Source organism: Amphiprion ocellaris, chromosome 9 (assembly GCF_022539595.1).
Source record: "Amphiprion ocellaris isolate individual 3 ecotype Okinawa chromosome 9, ASM2253959v1, whole genome shotgun sequence".
Classification (NCBI taxonomy): Eukaryota; Metazoa; Chordata; class Actinopteri; family Pomacentridae; genus Amphiprion; species Amphiprion ocellaris.
This window is the reverse complement of record NC_072774.1, coordinates 8,121,763-8,142,274: the sequence shown is the minus strand read 5'-3', so window position 1 is coordinate 8,142,274 and position 20,512 is coordinate 8,121,763. Positions and strand designations below refer to the sequence as shown.

Below are 20,512 nucleotides of genomic sequence, written 5' to 3'. Positions count from 1 at the left end.
AGCTTTGATGGCAACGTTAACTCTGTGTGCGCCAAAAACAAGAATAAATAGCAGTTATTGGATATGGCTCCAGTTCTATGAGGACACCAGGAATAGAATGATGGTGGGTTTGTTATGTTCGTCTATACAGCAAGAAGACTGCAACTCAACAACCATATAGCGAGGGCAGAAAAATGGCACCTGTCCTTTACGAATTTAACCAATAAGCATTGTCTTCTCAGAGCTTACCACACAAGATAGAGCCCCATATAGGAGTTTTTTCTGGGTACGTACGCTTGGGTTTCTCCGCCCAAAACAGCCCTAACAGCGGTTCCAAAGTGGCAGTTCTTGTGTGTCTGACCTAAAATGGCCCAAGACAGACTTTTTCCTTTAAAATCCTCTGCTCAAAGATGTTTGAAACTTTAGAAAGCCTCAGGTGGTGTAACGCCTGTCCCCTCAGTTCTTCAACAGATCCAACTCCTTCCTGAGACGAGCTTTTGGGCAGCAAAGCTCAACAAGCTGAGGCCCAGAAAAAGGGATTATTTCACTAATTCATCCTGGAGCCAAATAGGTATCATTACTATTTAAATCGCTATAATAGTATCAAATTAGGCAAAGGAATATAGCAAGTAGGATATTAATATGTATCTCCACAGCCAAGGATTTAAATACTGTATCTGTTCCCTCTTATCTTGCCTGAATTTTGAAGTCTCTTTCTCAGCAAACAGTAATCATATTGTACTGATTATGACTGACTGTAAAAGCAGAGAAATAGTTGGGGTGTTTTTAAAAGCCAGATTGTTGTAATCAAAAACTCTTAGGTCACTTACTCTTAAATCACTCATTTTTATTTCTGGTGGATGACAGCTAATTTGACCACAGCAGCATGAACAATCTATTCCTGGACAATCAAGAGCCTGGCAAGCGATGCACATTACTGTATCCACCTGATAGGCAGTGCCAGTCCCTTCTGTGTTTTCAGCCTGAGCTGCACTGGCAACACTCCCAGCTGCACCTTTTGAAGTGCAAGGAATACATGAGCAACTTTTTTATAACAGCATGAGTTTCAGTTTTTAACTTCAGTGCAGGAACAGATTTGTTTTAATCTTGTTCTGTACATGCATTTTTTGCGCGGCTTTTGAAGCTTGGCGATAGTGAAGGAAAAGCTACGAGAGAGACAGAGGTGATTGTTATCTTACCCTCCATCTTCCTGAAATCCCTCCAGTTCATCTCTCTGCTCTGCCAGGGTAGACTCCAGGTCCAAGTAGCTTCCATTATGGGACAGCTGAAGGGCGCAGTCATCAGCCTAAACAGAAGAAAACACGGTCACTGAATGTATTTATAAATAATGCTTAACAGTAACATAAATGTGAGACATTTATGAGCATTTGATGCTGGAAATCCATTTGTGGGCTCCTCAACTAAATTCCACTCCAGTCTGATCAGATCAGAAACCACATGTCGGCTGAACAATTGGCACTGACATCCAGAGAGACTGAACTCCGGTTTCTGTGAGGCAGAAAAATGACTGTGCCTTTGCTTCAAGCACAGTATACAGTTATTTAAATGTTTCTAACCACACGGAAATTACAGTATACAGCAGAAGTGACTAGGCCCCTGTGCGAAATCACATAAATGTTGAATGATTTCAGATTGCATCACCTTTCAATAAATGTGTTATTTCTAACTTGACAAGTACAGTATTTTGTCTTATAAACAATTCAAAACAGACACTTTAGGAACAATTTATTGAAAATACATGGCCAAAAGCAGAAATTCAATGCAACAAAAGTAAATATACGTATGTATCCAAGAAAAAGAACCCTTGCTTGCTCTTCAGCACAAAGCTGTAAGACGAAACTTTGCTAAATAAGGTGAAAAGAAACCTTATGAATATTGAGAGCACATTCTTTGGTCAAATGAGACCATAATAAATTTGTTGAGCTCAGATGAGATCTAGCATGTTTGGTGTGAACCTAGCTAGGACAACCACAGTGAATGCATAGTCCCGACAGTGAAGCACGGATGTGGGTGTGTGATGCTTTAACGTGCTATTAGTGCAAAACGTGTTGGGGAGATAACATTTGTACATGTACCGAGAACGTCTGTCGATATATACCAAATTACTGGCCGACAAGATGACTCCCAGTCTGCAGAAACTTGGCAGAAGAGGAATATTCCAGCATGATAACCATCCAAAGCACAAAATTACACAAGAGTTTGTAAAGAAGAAAAAAAAATGAAAGCTGCGACCTGGCCAAGTAAGTCGTCTGACTTGAATCCAACAGAACACCGTTTGGGTAGTTTAAGGACAAGGGTAGTGCAAAACAACCCTTCCAGCAACGAGCAGCTGGAAATAAAATGTCTCTAAAGAATAGCAGAGCATCTCGACAGTATTCTCCATGCCAAGGTGGATTGAGTGTGTCATTGAAAATAAGGGTGGACATGAGAAGTATTGAAAAAATAAAAGATTTAAATCTGTTGCATTGAGATCCCACTATGGGGCCTGTATTTGTAATACAGTAAATCTAAAATGTTAGTCTTTAATTGTACACAAGATCAATTATCTTCCTCAGTTCTATGGTGCATTGTAATTCCACTGATTGGACACTTTCGCTCTTTAAATCACTACTTCTAAATATGGATGCCTTTTTGGTTTTGTAGATGAAAAACATGTTCCATAAATCATATCTTATTTTTATGGGTCAATGGCCAAATGTTCAGTGCATTCCAAGTTTCTGTCTAGTCTGTAGTGGACCAAAGAAACTTCTTTTATCAGCTCCTGTCAGTGCTCTACAATGACAAGCTGCACAAGGTTGCAGAGAAGTCATGCGCATTTGGAGCATCTTGGCAGTCTGGTGCCTCTTATCTCTGCTCTCCCCGTCTGATAAACTATCATCACACGAGATGATTTTGGAGAGGAGGTATGATTTGTCTGGTCCTGAATGTTGTCATCACCTGACTGTGGTCAAGGAGATGAAGAATGAGGGTGTCTGTTCACTTGTCTGGTTGACCTCCAAATTGGAGATATTAACCTATTTATATTCCAAGTCTGTCAGCTCCATGGAGCAGCGGCTCTGAGAGCCAGGAAGAGGACAAGAAAACAAATACCATTAAGAAAAGGGCAAACACAGTGGAGAATGGCACTGCTTTGCTCCATCAACGCTTGGAGTATCTCAACCAACAACATACGGTACAAATACACTGAACTCAATGAATCTGTCTTCTCATGTCAGCCCTCCGAGGCTTTATAAAGTAGCAAGGACTATGATCCACTTGCATAAATACTACTCTACTTACACATCCCCACACAGGCAGCCCAGCAAGATTTCCCCTCCTAATGAGCAACACATGTAAACATATATGTAACATGCAAAACCATGTGTTTTTTAAATCAAACCAGCTATTGCCAGGTCTGATGCAGTTCAATTTCCTTCCACATAACGACAGTAACGTAATTAAACGTGAAGGAAGAACGCTGGGAAAGACATCATGACTTTAATCTGTCCAGCCACTCTGTTTGGATTACTGCACTCAAGGACTGTGTCATATTTGAGAACTGAAACAAAACATGTGGATGGTTAGGATAACTCGCACTCCCCCTCTAGCTTCTTTTCGTCTCTCTGCGTTGTTTTCCATGCTCGGTAAACCAAAAGATTACAGTTAATACAAAAGCCGAAGAGATAATAGGGCTGAACATCATCTTCTTTGAGAGGACACCAGAGACGAGGCGAAGCACAAGGCCGATGCTACACCAAATCTGCAGAGGAAATCCTAGAACGGTTGCGAGTTTTATGCACACAGAGATAGAAAAAGGCAGATAGAGCGAGAAAGGAAGATAGGTAGACAGTAACAGGGAAGACAAGCACATATATACTGTGCATAGTCGGGAGAGAAACAAGTGATTCTCCAGATTACATGGACTCACAGGAAATCCAGGCATGAGGGACCAAGTAAAGCCCACTATTTTAATGCCTATGGACTGACATGCTTTTGAAACGAAATGTGGGACAGTAATATGAAATGTAGCATGAAGGAGAAGACACACTAAATCATATATTCTGACCAGTGGCTGGGCCCTACATAACCCCCGCACTATCCCAGGAAAATTTTATTGAATGTCTGGATTTTTCCCAAAAAAAGATTAGTCTCACTAATGTTTGAATCACAAAATCTGCACTGCATGCTTGTAAGTCAGGAAATAGTTACCCCCAGTGTCGATTTATCTGCCTTTACTTGATTGTATCTTTGGTGTTAGTCACAGTTAGTCGATTTATTGTCAGTTTAACTATATCTGGAACCAACATTACATTATAAAAATTATACCCCAAGCATAAATGCCACCAGCTAAAAAAACTAAAATCTGTTATAATCTGATATATTTTCAGAGTTCAGTTCTTTATTTATGTAGTATATACTAAAGCCCAACTGATACATTGATTGGCTAAAACTATAGGCCAATATTGAACTGTCACATATATTGATCGATCAGAATTGGTGCATATGGTTTATGGTCTGAAGCAATATAAAAAGTGTTTTTAAAGAGTATTAAAGTAGAAAGGGATGTTCAAGTTGACAAATGGTGTCATTACATAATTTGTCTAGGAAGCAGCTATTCTTTACAACACTCTCAGTACTGTCTGCAGCACATGTAGCAGAGTGTGCACACGTGGAAAACACTAATGCTGAAAAATAAAGCCAACAAAGAAAAAAAATGTCACAATTTACAGTTCCTCGAATGGCCACTAGAGGCTGGCTTCAAAAGTGAGTCTATCTCCATCGACCCACATGTTAAAATATCCAATTTAACAACAGAAATAAATATGTTTAGAGCCTGGTACAAAAAAACCATTTTGGTCTCCATAGCTAATGTCGCCATTCGTGACAACTGCACAAGAGGTGAATTTTTACATTTTTGTATTTTATCCTATACACTCTTGAGTATTTATGATGAAGGGGTGTGGTTGAGTGACAGGTTGGGACTGTCACAGGACGTTTGTAAGGCCCACCCCAGCTCCATCCTTTTCACCTCACTTCTGGCATATCTGGGAGCTAGAAGCAGTCTGGCACTACAAGATGACAATGGCTGAAGCCACCACACTAAGCTTTAAAACTGAAGAAATGCATGGGTGACATCACAGAGTGTTTTTCAATCAACATATACAGTGTATGAGTTCATATCAAAACTGAGCAGACAGTGGTGTGGCGTCAAGTGGTGTGTTCACAGTAAGTTGCTTACTAGTTTCTGAAATACACTGCTGTGGAGTTAAACAATGATCAACAACATTTTTCCTTTGCAATATTACTCTAACGCATTGCATGTATGTATGTACATACACAGCATACATATATAAAAAGGATATCTGATGTTTACTCCTTAAAAATGTGTCTCAGCCCCCAAAAAATCCAGCATCAGTAAGACACTAGTATTTAACTCAATGTAGATTTAATTATACTTTTACTACTTAAATGTACAGATTGGAAAAACAAAGGGGAAAAAAGGTTTGTTCTCTTTCAGATTTTTACTCTGTATCACAACCTGAAATAGACAAAACATTGGGCTGTATTTGCAGCTGTAACCAGTAATTAGCCAACCATGGAAGCAAGAAATGCATTTCCCCACACAAGGTTTTGACTAGCAGACCAAAAGCAACACAAGCAGAAAAGTCGAAGTGAATTACGCAAGTATACTATTAACAATCCCCATGTGTATCTATTCTTCCATGTATCCACACATTCGTCCTCTAATCTGTGTCACTTCAGGTGCTCATTATATAATCGACCTGGATTACTAATTACAGGTATTGCAATGCATAACCAGGCCAGGTTGGTACACTTCAATTCCCCTTAATCCAGGAATAGTGCGACCAGATTATCAGCAGCAGAGGCTTCTTTAGCTGTCCCCTGCCCAGGACGTGAACCCACAGTGGCCCTGCAATGGCCAAGTCCAGAGATGTAACCACAAGCGCTCTGCTCACACACTGAGGTCTGGCCTCTCCCTTCAACCACCATACTGTGGTCCACTGACCAGGGAGGCAGTTAAGGCAAAAAGGACTAAAAATAAACACCATGCAATTTCCAATTTAAAACTGCTATCTCACTCCAAATGTCTTTGTCTTCCACAAGGGGAAGACAATTGGAGTGAGACAGCAAATGCTGTGTGAAACTTGCATTTTTGAAACTCATGATAACCCCAATAACAACACTGTTTGGCACATAGTTCTGTGCAAACATTAGCTGTAATGGACTTTATCAAACAAGTGAAAAGCTTTTGAAGTGGCTGACTGATTCCTCTTGTTTGATCAAGGCGAGGATGCCATTAGTACTCCAGATTTAAAACACATTAAAACACACCTGATGCATGAAAGAGAAACCACAACAGCAATCTTAAGTTCCCGTCAAGCATGCAGAGGATGAGTCTGTCCACGGGTGCATTCTTCTGAAAGGAGTCCTCTGCTGAGACAACCCTCCAAAACGCATAGACCGGCAAAACCTCAACTCTGCATGACAATGTGTAAAAGAATTCAAAGGAGCTTTGACAGGCATGAAGGAGGAACCTGTACTTTACAGCATTTAGCATAACTTCTCATTTACCGTAGCTTCTCATTATGGGACGAAAAAAATGCAGAAAAACAACTGTCCCAAAAATTTGGAATCAGTAAAGTGAGAGTCCGTTCTCTGATGCGAGGCCACTGAGCCACAAACTACAAAGCACTGAAAGAAGAAAGTCTATGAAGGAGTACTGATCTATTGATTTGCGTTGGCAAAGCTGCATATTTGGAATAAACCCAGCAGATTTTGACCAGCATGCACACTTGCAATGCATTAGAAAACTGAGAGGCTGAGTCAGGTAGTCATAGTTTCCATATACACAAGCAACAGAAAAGTTTAGATAAGATGCTCCACATGCACATTGTGTGGATGCATTTTGTTCTTTTTTCACCACAAGCTGTCTTCAAATGAATGTTCAATTACCATTAAAGCCTTGAGAAGACTCAGCAGTGCTACTTCGGTACCACAGTACGCTGCATACTGAGTTATGATACATGGTTGGTTTGGCATTTTCCAAAAGGCCACAGGGTGGAAAACTGACTTCAAAGTGGTTCTGCTGCCCTGACAAAGCTCTTGCTACGCAACAATTATTTATGGTGTGACTTCTTGTTGCTATAAAAATAAAAGAAAAACCTTAACAAAAGGCTTTGATGTTTAAAATTTCTCTCTCTTATTGATGTTTGAATCTGCACAGTAGCGAAGCCAAGGTGCCATCTCATGCACAACCCAATCCAACACGCACTATAAACAACAATCACACACACATGCATGTAGAGATTTTCCCCCTCTTGAGACTGCAGACTGAAACTGACAGCAACAGCCCAGAAACAGCATATGCTTGCTGTTCTGACTCCCTCGGCACCATGTGTTAGCAGCGTACTATTTATATCAGGTTGACCTCCGCTGGAGAGATGCAGCTCAGAGACAACAGGTTTGTTGTTTGAAGGGATTCACAGGGTCACACTGGAGTCACCTCTTCAAACTTTGGAGGGTGTGAATTTAGAGAAGCCCTCGCGCAAAGGTGACGATAGAGTTGTCATCCACCTGACTGGTTTTTGTTTAATAACCACCAAACCTCACTAATCAAGCCCCGCTGCTCCCTCTCTGCGCTCCAGCTGGCCTGCAGCTAAACTCAAACCAGTTGACTGTGCATCAGCTCTTTGTTTGTGTTTTTAATCCTCCCTCTCTCCTTCCTTTCTCGAACAGTGGAAAGCATCCCCGTCCCGTCCTGCTGGTCAGACTGAGTGGGCTGCAGAATGAGAGCCAGGCTTGTGGTGATCCACAGCATCCTGAGGCTGCTGTGACTTATCTTACCAGCTCCACTCAAACAAGACGGAGCACCACTCATCTGACAGAATGAAGAAGGCCCAAATTAACTTTCTATTTACGCGACTTCCCGGCCAGACTGAGATAAATGCTCAATAAAAAGACTCAACCTCAGCTGCTGTGGCCTCTGCTGCTTTGTTTAAATTCAAAGGTCAGTGACATGGGGCTTTCTGAAAATGTGTTTGGATGCATACAGTCTCATCAGAAGGCTGACAGACATTTCTCAAGAGATATGGCCTTCAGAAGAGAAGAAAAAAACTGTAAACGGGTGTCAGGTTTGCATTATTTGTCACTGGGCAATTCCAATGTACAAAAAAGGCACCAAGCAGTTATTTTGGGCCATTTAAATTGTGGATCTTGGGAACTTTTGCAACCAAAACAACCCTGTAAAACAGCTGGGAATAAATAAAGACTGACGTGATGAAGTTGACCAAACACAGAGTGCACTTACAGCAAAATGCAGAAACAATAAAAGCATGTTTGATTCAGAAGAGCTATTGAGATCTAATCCAAACCTACAGATCTCATCAATCCAAGTAGGGGGAAACAAATCTTCTTCCATCCTTCAAGAACTGACCAACTGAGCATTTGACCCCACCTCCTCTAATTGGAGCAGTAGTGGTTTCCTGCATGACCGTAAGCGTGCCCATTCACGATGCCACAAATGCAAAGTATGCCCTCTTTTCCACAAATGATTTTTCCTTTGAGAAAAAGTTTGAGTCTTCACTCTTACACAAAATAAATGGCACAAAACTCAACCAAATTTTGAAAAAATATCTCCTCCAGTCTAGTTAACGAATAGTTAGAAAATCAGATAGAACTGAGAGTGGCAGTTGATGTAAACATTAACTGATTCCTTCCCCCTTTAGTCAAATAATGGGTGTCTGTTTCAACCCAACGTCACCTGGAGTAACCAAATATCCCATAATGTTATAGTGCACGCAATAACTGTTTAAACACATGTTGATGCTCCAGCCCTTGCTCATTGGTCCATTAGTTTTGTTGGTGGTTACCCCATCAACAAGGTAATTATTAATTAAGGTGTGTTCTAACTTTTACCTATTTAAAACAAACATGTCTAAAAAAAAAAAAAAAACACCACTGAGACATTAAAAAGTGCATTTCATACCTTCTGTGGAGCTTTCAGCAGCCTGTGGACTCCAGCAATCTGATTGATCAGAGGAATATCCTCCCGGAAAGTGTACAGAGGTGGTCTGGTGGGTTCGGGGAAATTGGTGCTGTTAAATGGATCAGTATCATCTAAGAACTGCACCCTGCATATAAAAGTAGCCATGGTGCATCCATGCAAAAAGGCGATGTTGTTTTCTTTAGAGCATCAAAATAGTGGATGCGACACCAAAGCCTCTGACAGACAGACAGCGCAGCCCTCCCACCCCTCTTCCTCCTCCGGCCAGCCAAACTACCGGCAGGTCTTCTGCAGTAGCTCAATCCTGCAGCCTGTTATCCTTGGAGCTTCTCCATTTGTTTTCACGCAGCGCGGATGAGTCGGGACAGTGCGCACAACAGTCCAGAAGCGGCAGACCCAAAAGGCGGAGAAGGCGCGGCTAAGCGAGCGCAGGGGCGGCAGTATCCAAGGGCATTGCGGGCTGTTGAGGTGCTGAGGCAGACTGCGGACGGGGCACTGCTACACTTGGCGCCTGGTCTGTGAGAGCGATGGGAAGCGGGCTCCCTCCTCATGCAGAAACTCTGCCAGGGGACACCGGAGCCAGACCTCAGCCGGCCCGACGCAGCTCGGATTAGAGGCGCGACTGCGGCCTCCAGTGGGGGGGAAAGGAAAACACACAGGGAAGCATCTGCACTGATGCTGGAAGTGAAGTGTGACGGTTCAATGAGTTTTGGTTACAACTCAAGTGTTGACAAACACGCGGCACAGAGACTGTAGATAGTAGATACAGTTGTGCGTAAAATGATCGATGCACATGCCCAGTTTTGATTTACAGTGATTTTCTACTTGAGCAATACGTTTCTTATATCTACAAATGATATAAACAAGTGACAAAAGACCGTAAAACTTTGTTTTAGAGATGTAAGAGATGACTTTTGACTATTTATAGTAACTTGATTCATGTAGCACCTTTAAAAAACTGAGTTTACAAAGTGATTTACAGACAGAGGGCAAAACACACAAAACTATCTGCACTGATGCTGGAAGTGAAGGGCAACAGTTCAATGATCTTTGGTTACAACTCAAGTGCTGAGAAACAAACCGTACAGAGACACTAGAGAGTAGATACAGCTGTGCGCAAAGTGATCCATGCACATGCCCAATTTGGATTTTTGGGAATTTTTAAGTTATATTTTTATGGGTGGGAACATTTATTCAAAGGCAGTAATGTATGCCAAAATCTAGTTTTTAAAATCTATTTTCGTATCTAATAAAAAATAATTTTACTTAATGTTAAAAAAAAAAAAAAGTAAAAATGCCCTCTCTTATGTCAAAAGGGTAAAGTTAAATAATATTTTGCGATTTTTCTAAACAGTGTTCTGGGTTTTTTTATTCGGTTCACTGTCACTTTTTACACTAACATTCCTGACTTTCACAACTATATTGTGAGAACACAATAAAAAAAATAAAAAACATTTGTAGTTTAAAAGATTCTAACACAGCACCATGTAACTGGATGCAGTGTTTACAGGTGTATTCATCAAAACCTCATTCTGTGATGTATCAGTAAACATTATGCCTGAAAATGTAAAAGTTTTTGCAAATTCCTCCTGATATCCTGAGTTGAAGCTTCTGCTGCTTTTTCCAAGGTCAACAATTAACTTCAACATGTTGACATGACATTTGTTAAAAACAGTTTTAAACCAACCTGTAAATGATCTGTACAAGTAGAGGAACAGGTTTTACGTTTTGTTTTGGGTATTATTTCACACTGTAAGAGATTCTGCAATAAAGCCAAAATGATTTCTTCATCAAACACTCAGGTTCGATGCCCAACCCTAAGCTACATAATACTTAGAGCGAGTGAGAACATAGCTTTCTGTATTTTAAGATAGACCATACAATGAATCCTATAAAAATAGTTTTTCTCCAGTAAGTCCCACAAGAACAGTGACTTGTGTGCACTGACAGTTCCCATCAGATAAGACCAGTTCACTGTGCTCTTGCTCAGCTGCAGCTTTAAAGGCTGCACACCTCCGATTGATGCTCTCTGACACCACGGCCTAGTCAATCTATTACAGACACCCAGCACACGGGATCTCACAGTGCGAGCAGCGATTTACACTCCAGAGCTTTACAGTGAACCACTGTATCACCACAACAGTACAGTGTCTGATAGATCATGAAGCTGAGACTTTCCAACCCAGGCCTGGATGACAGGATATTGTCCCATCAGCAGCTGGACAAGCTGGAAGAAGACGAGGCTGGAGACAGACCAAAGTGGGACAACAAGGCCCAGTACATGCTGAGCTGTGTGGGCTTTTGTGTGGGACTTGGAAACGTGTGGCGTTTCCCTTATCTGTGTCAGAGTCACGGAGGAGGCAAGTGAGACATTCATCGTTTGACTGCTTTCAATAATGCTTCTTGAAATCTCATTATATCCAATCCAACCCTACTAGAAGAATACAGGAGATTATTCCAATTCGTCCGTGCTAATAATTTATTTATCTTTTTCCATCATCAGTTATGTGATAACTTAAAAGTTCTCTATTAGATTTTTCTGCCTTCTAATGCTAACAGGACTATATTTTAGAAATATATCATTTTTTTTACATAAGCATATTTTCAATTTTTACATAGTTTATACACGACCAGTCAAAATTTTGAATACACCTTCTTATTCGGTGTTTTTTATTTAATTATATTGTACACTGTAGATGAATACTGAAGACATCAAAACTATGAAAGAACACATATGGAGTTATGTTGTAAACAAAAAGTGTTAATCCTTTGATAAGCAGTGTGAGTCAGGAGATACCCATTTTCCACTGGATATGGGTCACTTTTGACTGATGTTTTGCATCAAACGGTAAATATTCAGCATTGATCTACAATATAGAAAATAACACAAATAAAAAACAAGCATTGAATGAGTAGGTGTGTCCAAACTTTTGACTGGTAGCGTATTTATATGGTGAATCAGTTGCTCAGGTTTTACATGATGTTTTTGCAAACCAGCTGCCTGAACAAACTGAACACCAAAAGGCATCTGATCCTGTATTTAAAAAATCCCCCAAATTACACCATTTTTCAGGACCAGACACTGTAAAACAGAAAAAGTCATCAAATTTTCAAACTTCAGCTGGTCTTTGAATGAAGCATGTGTCAAATGTTTGGTTAACTCTGAAAAATGTATCTGATCTAAGCTTAAAACCATGATATGGAACATAATATGACTTGGAATATAGGAACAAACCAGACTAAGAGAAAAATTAAGCATGACTGATCAATGAAATAAATGCAGCATGGTTCAAAAACTGGGATACAGAGGAGTAGGAAGAAATGTCATGTAATATTGCATTTTTCAACAGTATTACACGTGGACACAAAATGTTGTTTATATTAATTCCTTTTTTCAGTTTTTGGAAAACATGGCTTCTTTACAGCACTCTAACTGTGCCATATTGTACAAAAGACATTTTTCAGTTCTCTCTACTTCTAGCCATGGTTTCTATAGAGGTGCAAAACTGTATATTACAGTAAAAAAAATTGCCACAGTGAGTAAAAATGGAGAGGAGCAAAATAAAAATTAATGCAATACTGCTTGCTGTTAATTTGTTTCCTGGAGGTCACTAGGTGGTGATGATAGTCTATATCTGTGTCCATGTTAAGAAGTTAATGACCAAAATTGCAACCATTGTTGTGCCATTTTATGACTGAACAAATGTTAAAATTAAACAAATCTGATGTGTGAATCAAATTTAAGAGCTGACAAAGATAAGATTAGGAGATCTAGCATGTCAAGTTATGAGTACACTGAATAATCCTGTGGAAACCAGCGACCCGACCGAAGCCTATGGAGCCCATATAAGGCATAAGACAGGAAGTTCATGCCCTCTCTTCATCTGCTCTCGTGAGTTGAAACCTAAGGCACGCTGAGCCAAGCAGAAATAATGCCAGCCTAGCAGAAATAAAAAAGAGGAGGTGGTCTAACTTTTGATATGATCACTTTATGGGCATCCTGATTGGATCTTAGGAGGATGGGTTGTGGCTTTCCAGAACGGAAGAGGTGTGTTTAAAAGGAATTTGCATAGGTATAATAGACGATGTAATGCTTTGTGTAGACAGTTAAAATCTCAAGATTGTGCTCATGTTTGTTCCTACAGCCTCTGTATTGAACAAACATTATTCGCATCAGACTCTGAAGACTGCTTGAAGACTCTTTCTTGAAAACTTTCTGAAGACTCCAAGTTTTGATCCAGAATTGATTTGTGACTATGTGTTTGACAAAGCTGCCTGACCGTCACTGGCCCTTAGCAGGCAGACTGAGTCACAACACCAACAATGAAATATTAAACAATATCCTTTAAAACGACAGGTTAAAGCACATCTAGCTGTATAGACAAGGTTGAGATAAGAATTTCATACCTGCTGATGAACAGCAGATTCTTGTAAAGTGCTTACTGTAGAGGCATGCATGCACTGCATTATTAACCCAGCCTCATCCACTGTCTCTCTGTGTGCTCACGTTTCCTGAATGATTAACAACAACCTGTTGTATTTTTACAGTCTATAAAATCCTCAGTGTTACAGAAAATTCTCAGATTAATCGTCACCACAGCCATTCTGTTGTTTTTCTGCAGGTGCATTTATGATACCATTTCTCATCCTGCTGGTCCTTGAGGGAATCCCGCTTCTCCATCTGGAGTTTGCTATTGGTCAGCGTTTAAGAGCAGGCAGCATGGGAGTGTGGTCTGAAATTCATCCTTACTTAGCTGGCATCAGTAAGAAAAAGGTTTGCACGATATTTACAAAACAAACTAGTGGAAATTAAATGAAACCTTTCACTTGGCAGGAATCGCATCCATGTGTATATCTCTGACAGTCAGCCTCTATTACAACACCATCATCGCCTGGATTATGTGGTACTTCTTCAACTCATTTCAAGATCCACTGCCTTGGAGCCAATGTCCCATGGATGCCAGTTTAACAGGTAGTGCTACAATCAGTAATGTACTTCTCCACGATAGAAAGTGATGCTAGAAGCTTTTTTTAGTGACACATAGTGTAAATTCTGTCAGGATTTGTCTCAGAGTGTGAGAGGAGCTCCCCGGTGGATTATTTCTGGTACAGGAAAACTCTGAACACACCTCCAACTATTGAAGAGGACGGTGGGCTGCAGTGGTGGATTTTGCTATGTCACATTTGTGCCTGGTCGGTGCTCTATATCTGCACAATTCGTGGGATTGAGACCACCGGGAAGGTACAACACAGTGTTTACCACAGTAAATAAGAAGATTTTCATTCATCTAAACAATGATTCTGTTAATATTCTGTTTTTTTCCAAGGCTGTGTATGTGACTTCAACCCTCCCCTATGTGGTGCTGACTATATTTCTGATCAGAGGATTGACCCTGAAGGGCTCTTTAAATGGAATTAAGTTTCTCTTCACACCAGATGTAAGTCACTATTTTAAAATTTAAATTTAAGCAATCACACTGGGTTTACTTAAGCTAACATGGCTTAGTTAATATATTACATCTAATCTTGTACTAAATGTCTAACTATTTTTTAATCTGTAATTATAATTCCATCTGAAGAGGTACAAAGAGGTGAATAACTGAAAGGAAAAACAAACATTAAGTGCCTTTGTAAGGTGCTGGACCAACTCATTCCACCAGAACAGTTTTATTGCACCTAAGTCCTGAGAACTTTACTGGAGGAAATGAGGATCATTTCTCCAGAAGATATTCTCTGTTTTGGTGTTTTGATGATAATGATGGAAAACGAAGTTGAACATGTTAGTCCAAAAATCTCCAATAGTTATTGAAATGGTCAAAATCTGGTAACTGCTAACTGCCATAGTGTATTTTTATCATCTCCATCAGGATAGAAAAGCTTCAATGTAAGGGGCTAATGGTTCAGGTTTTAGCTTTAATTTGTTTTTCTGTATTATAAAGCCCATGCATAACAATAACCAGTTAAGTCATAATCGTCTACTATACGCATTCTTCCAGTTAACAGAGCTGGCCAAACCAACAACATGGCTGGATGCTGGTGCTCAGGTTTTCTATTCCTTCTTTGGTGGCCTCATTTCCTTCTCCAGCTACAACTCAGTGCAGTAAGTTGGGTATTTACATTTAGAATGTGCAATTTAACTTAAAAAATAGTGAGACAGTACTGTAAGCAAAGGTAAAGTTCATTTTTTCCCCTTTAGTAACAACTGTGAACAGGATGCAGTGATCATCTCCATCATCAACGGCCTCACGGCTGTCTATGCTGCAACCGTCATTTACACCATCATTGGCTTCAGAGCAACAGAGAGATTTGACAACTGTCTTTCTGGGTACAATTATGTCTTTTTGTCCAACTATGTATTGTATCTGATCACACCTTTCTCATACAGGAATGCATTTACATCAAAGCTTTTTTACTCTCATGAACTTTGGGTTTCAGAAACATCCTAGCATTACTAAATGCCTTTGACATGGCTGAGGGCAGCATCACTGACAACCACTACAATCAGGTTGTTCAACGCCTTAATGAAACCCACCCCGAGGTTATTCAAGGGATCGATCTGAAAACCTGCGACTTGACAACTTTTCTCAGTGAAGTAAGATTTCAATAAGTTTGTCAGATCAAGACAGCAGAATTATTACTTTTTTTCTCAAATATCCTCTTGTTTTACTACAACTCTGTGCTGTGTTTGGGTCTATAGGGAGTTGAAGGGACTGGTCTGGCCTTCATTGTGTTCACTGAGGCCATCACCAAGATGCCCCTCTCTCCATTATGGTCTGTCCTGTTCTTCATAATGCTCTTCTGTCTCGGCCTGTCTTCTATGTTCGGCAGCATTGAGGGAATTCTAGTATCAGTGCAAGACCTCAAGGTCTTCCCCAAGACATTGCCAAAAGAAGCAATAACTGGTAACCTCACATGCATTCTTTCATTTTCCATTACTGAAAGACTTAAAGTATTTTCACAGGATTTTACAGTGCTACAATTTTGAGCATTTGTGAGTAAATTTCATAGTGCTTGAAAGTTTTGTTGCCTTGGGGACTCTTGAGTTTTGAAAATTCTGAAAGTCTTAAAAATATAGAGGCATTAATGATCATTCTAAAATTATTGAAATTAGTAAATGGAAAAATAAAACCCTTAAGGTGCCACTGCAATCCTCAAATCAAACAAAACGGTGCAAACCACAGTCATGTCCCAGTGTGTTTCACTTACATGCATACAATGTAGAGACTTCAGTGGTTCCCAGCTTTCCCACGGTATGGCAGCATTCTTCACTGGAAAAGAGGTAAAACTAATGAGAAATGAATCACAAAGAAAAACAATGACAATCCAGTTGGTTAGATATTAAAAGAATCACAGCTCAAGCACAGCAAACTACCAAGCAAAACCACTGCAGGAGAATTACCTCGGGTTTGGGGTATTGACACACAGGTTAACTTAAAAAAGTGAGTAGGACATCAACAGGCTCATGCTGGAGCTCGATCCCAATCTACCAGCAAAATAGACCATGTGTGAGATAGCTCTTGCACGTTCGCTGGATGAAGCAGTAGGACAAGATAATTAGATCTCACTATGAATATTTATTCAATAGAAGACTGACTATAACAGAACAGAATTCTGGGTCCAGACTTCTTTCCTAACAGCAACAGAGACACTGTCAGTTCATGAAGTCTGACTACGCCTAGTTCCATCCTGACCCAGACTTATATACTACACAAAATCATGCAAGCTTTTTTGGTGTCTTCTCCCTCTGATTGGCTTCCTATCTCATCCTGTGTCCACTCATGCACAGCTCGTGACTGCGCTCCTTGTTCTCCTTCTCACCTCAGGGTGGAGGCAACCCTTCCCCTGAACTGTTGGGCGGGTCCAGGTTGTGTAGTCTTCAACATGATACTGCCCTTGTTGATCTCTGAAACACAGAAGTTCACATGGCCCCAGACACTCAGTGCTTTTCCACTACAGCATAATACTCTAAGTTACAGCTACTGGTATATGTATATGAAGTATTCCAAACTTCTGCAATAAAGGCACACCGGTTAATAAACAAGAGTTATATAAGGCACAATAATCCAACGCTCATCAAACGTATCAAATTGAAGCTACAACAAAATGCAATCATTACAGAGACAATAAAAAAGGCTGACTTGTGCACAAGTGATCACTTTGACTACCTGTAACATCAAACTCCAGATACAACAGAAGCAGCAGCCACACAAATAGGCTGAACAGTCCAACAGGTGTCTTGTATAGCCTCTTCCTGATTGGTGGATTCAAATGTTTGTATCCCTACTCTAATTTCAAAAATCTAACAGCATTCAGGTGCTACATTGGATGAAAAGGGATACATTAATCATGTACAATTCCTTTCTCTCCTATTTTAGGCCCCACATACATTTTGGGTTTCACAGTTCTTTAGTAAGGTTCTACTGGTTTTCAAAGAAAGTGCATCACCTTAGAATTTCATGTTACAAACCCTTTCTTCACAATAGCATGTTACATTGATAGAAAGTTTAGCAAATAATATTTGAATGGTGCTCTTAAAACACTGCAAAATGAGCAATTGCAAACTTTATATAGACTTGGTAAACCTGATATTTATGATTGTTATGTTGTCAGAAGGTGTCAAGTTTCTTCAGTTTGTCAGTCGAAATGGAAAACAAACCAAAGCAAGAATTACTGCAACGAATGGCATGTGTGCTTATTTGGCAGTATGAATCGTGATGCAATGTTACATTAAGTTGCCATATATTTGGACCACAGTTAAAATTTCAAGGGTAGACACACTTACTTTAAACACGTATAGTTATTGCCATAAACACTGGGCTGTTTATGTTATTATTGTTATTTTTTTATTTCTAAAACCTACGTAAGTTTAGTCAGTAAACAGCGGTAAAATTGTGGAGCCAAAATTAACAAGAAAATGGTGATAAGAGACACTTGGGAGAGTTCTGAAATAAAATGAGTCCTTGTCTCCATCACCAGGCAAGAGCCAGATTTGAAAATCTCCAGTAATTTTACTTTTATTGAAGAAGAACAGTACATTTGAGAGTAAACAATAATCTTACAAATAGTCGAGATCGCTGATCTAATTGAACCTACTGTAAAACATCTCAGCTGCAAGTTCTACCAACAAAGCCACATGCAGTTTAGTCACAGTGGCACTAGATAGCCTTAACTGAATCTGTCACACTTAGCAACCTATGACTGATGTTAAGTGGTTAAAAAATATATATGAATTTGAAAATAAATGTAAGCATACAGCCCTATTTCATCAGTTATTTCCTCTTCTTCAGGTGTAATATGTGCACTCTGCTGCCTGGTGGGTCTGATATTCGTGCTCGGCTCAGGGAACTACTGGCTTTCACTCTTTGACACCTATGGAGCATCCATCGCTCTGCTGGTTGTTGCATTCTGCGAGATGATCTCAGTGGTTTACATATATGGGATAGACAGGTGATTTAAAATGCATTATATTTTATTTCTTTGCTGTCTGTTAAGCCTTGCAGAGAGATCTTGTCATGATTTATAACATGCATGATGGTGGCATAATAATAAAAGAAGTTGTGCACTGTTGCTAATTTTTAGATTACAGTCACTTACAATTTATCTGAACTACTTCTATGATAAATAATGTCCATCAGAATGCCTATAGATACACTTAATATCAATGAAGAGAATTTTGCTCTGTTATGTACACTCTTGACAACACTATATGTGTGTCCCTGTCTTCCCAGATTCAACAATGACATAAAGTTCATGATTGGACACAGACCTAATTTCTTTTGGAAGGCATCATGGAGAGTCATCAGCCCACTCATAGTGTTTTTAATCTTGGTGTTTTACTTGGTCACTAAAGTTTCAGAAAAGCTCCTCTACAAAGCCTGGGATCCTGAATTGGTAAATAGAAACTTATGTTAAGATTCACTCTCTAAAATCATGTATATTGAGCTTTATGTACCATGAAAAACTCAAACTACTGGATTTTTCCCCATCTTTGCAGGAGAAATTTCCAACACTGGAAGTAAAGCTGTACCCGCACTGGATCTATGTGATCATCTTTATATTGGCTGGGATTCCCAGTCTTGCTATACCTTTCGCTGCTATCTGGAAATGTCTACAGAAAAAGAGGAGGAAAAATCAAATCTAGCAATTATATCACAGTCAAATTTAAATGAACAATAAGCCCAGAAAATCTCCAGCCCAACACCACTGATCAAATGTTTTAGAACACCGCAGTTTAAGTCTATGACAGATTTCTCAGGTTGATGTTTCAGTGGAGTTAAATATTTTCATGTGATTAAGTAATTAGATTCTCAGGCTGAGACGAGGTGATGTCAAAGAGAGAAATCATGTAGTAAAGATACACGCATCTGTCCAGCTGGGGTCACTGTTGTGACGTGTCAACAGAGCGTTTGATCAGAAGTGAATTAAATATTTATTAAATCAGATGCACATTGTCACGGGTGTAAATGGATTCTCTTCCCAGACAATTCTGAGCATGGAATACTTCATTTCCTGCATTCTGGTGAATTTTTATGTATCAATTTGTGCCTTTTATGCATCAATTTGTGGTAGAGATGTCTTTATTTATGGATGGAAAATGCACAATCTGGGCCAAATACCAGGTGGCAATTCAAAAAAGAAAAATAAAGGAATATGATGTGATAAAGCTTACAGGTATTCCATATTATGATGAAATACATGGTATCCTATAGATCAACTTTTGTAATTTAATATTATCTCTAATGAGACAACAGATGGATGTAGGGAAAATTTACTCTCCCCTCCTCTTTTGAGCCTTTTGTTTACTCTTTAAATGAACTTGTGCCACCTGTTTGCATCAATGATGAACTGATGTATTTTAATTGATATGTAGATCTCTGGACCTTATTAGCTGATATGTGTGTAAGAAAGAAATTAGCTTTTGATTAAAACTTATGTGTAATTTTGGAATATATCATTCATATTAGAGGCTTTTCTACATCTATCTATGAGTCAATGTGCAGCAGTTTGAGCTTCTCTCTTATTTATATTTAGGAGTCCAAATGCAAGTATTACAAATTCTTGTGGAAACCTATCCTTCAGCAATCTATCTCTGTTTTCCTCTGGGTTTAAAGTCGCTTTTTAACTTCACTCTGTGCTCTCTGTTTTTCTGGTAGGAATAATACATGCAGTTGGCAATATTTTGTATGAACATGATGGAGAGTATAAATTTAATGAAGAACTTTATACACTACGTGTTTTTTTTTTTTTTCAAGTGTGTTCACTGGCAAATGAAAATAACGGCCGGCGGCAATAACTGTAATGTAAACTACATCAAGTGACAAATAAAAAATGCATGTGCACCAACACAGCTTTATTTCCTGGGTTCCTTTATTCACCCTGCGCCGTGTTACAATCAACTGTTATTGCCTCTGTTATCAACATCATATCTCGCTGCTTTAGACAAAGGCTTTTTATTAAACACCGTTCCCACAGCTTCAAGAGCCAACAAGAAATAAGAGGCTGATAAAG

General features: G+C 39.5%; 2 protein-coding genes across 5 annotated transcripts in view; one reads left to right on the top strand and one right to left on the bottom strand.

Moving 5' to 3' along the window:
• The window catches only part of fhod3b (formin homology 2 domain containing 3b), a 130,552-nt gene extending 121,012 nt beyond the window's left edge, over positions 1 to 9,540 (bottom strand). For 3 of the 4 annotated variants that reach the window (XM_023299399.3, XM_023299400.3, XM_023299401.3), the window contains exons 1-2: positions 8,987 to 9,539; positions 1,179 to 1,285 (exon numbers count right to left, since the gene is read on the bottom strand). In XM_023299399.3, the coding sequence (XP_023155167.2) occupies positions 1,179 to 1,285; positions 8,987 to 9,151 (272 nt within the window). In that variant the 5' untranslated portion in view covers positions 9,152 to 9,539. Of the gene's footprint in view, positions 1 to 1,178; positions 1,286 to 8,986 lie in introns of all 4 variants that reach the window. The other variant, XM_023299403.3, reaches the window with a different exon arrangement.
• Positions 9,541 to 10,933: 1,393 nt separating this feature from the next.
• Positions 10,934 to 20,240, top strand: slc6a19b (solute carrier family 6 member 19b). The gene is made up of 12 exons (XM_023299457.3): positions 10,934 to 11,364; positions 13,627 to 13,767; positions 13,839 to 13,976; positions 14,065 to 14,246; positions 14,332 to 14,442; positions 15,001 to 15,104; positions 15,201 to 15,329; positions 15,440 to 15,596; positions 15,702 to 15,906; positions 18,292 to 18,451; positions 18,733 to 18,895; positions 18,999 to 20,240. Exons 1-12 carry the CDS (start codon positions 11,166 to 11,168, stop codon positions 19,143 to 19,145), a joined length of 1,836 nt encoding a protein of 611 aa, XP_023155225.2. The 5' UTR covers positions 10,934 to 11,165; the 3' UTR covers positions 19,146 to 20,240.
• Positions 20,241 to 20,512: the final 272 nt, after the last annotated feature.

Coding starts and splice junctions, on each gene's coding strand:
- slc6a19b (XM_023299457.3), top strand. CDS start 11,166: ATGAAGCTGAGACTTTCCAACCCAGGCCTGGATGACAGGATATTGTCC. Junction 14,443..15,000: donor AGTTTCTCTTCACACCAGAT/GTAAGTCACTAT, acceptor GCATTCTTCCAG/TTAACAGAGCTGGCCAAACC. Junction 15,597..15,701: donor TGACAACTTTTCTCAGTGAA/GTAAGATTTCAA, acceptor TTGGGTCTATAG/GGAGTTGAAGGGACTGGTCT.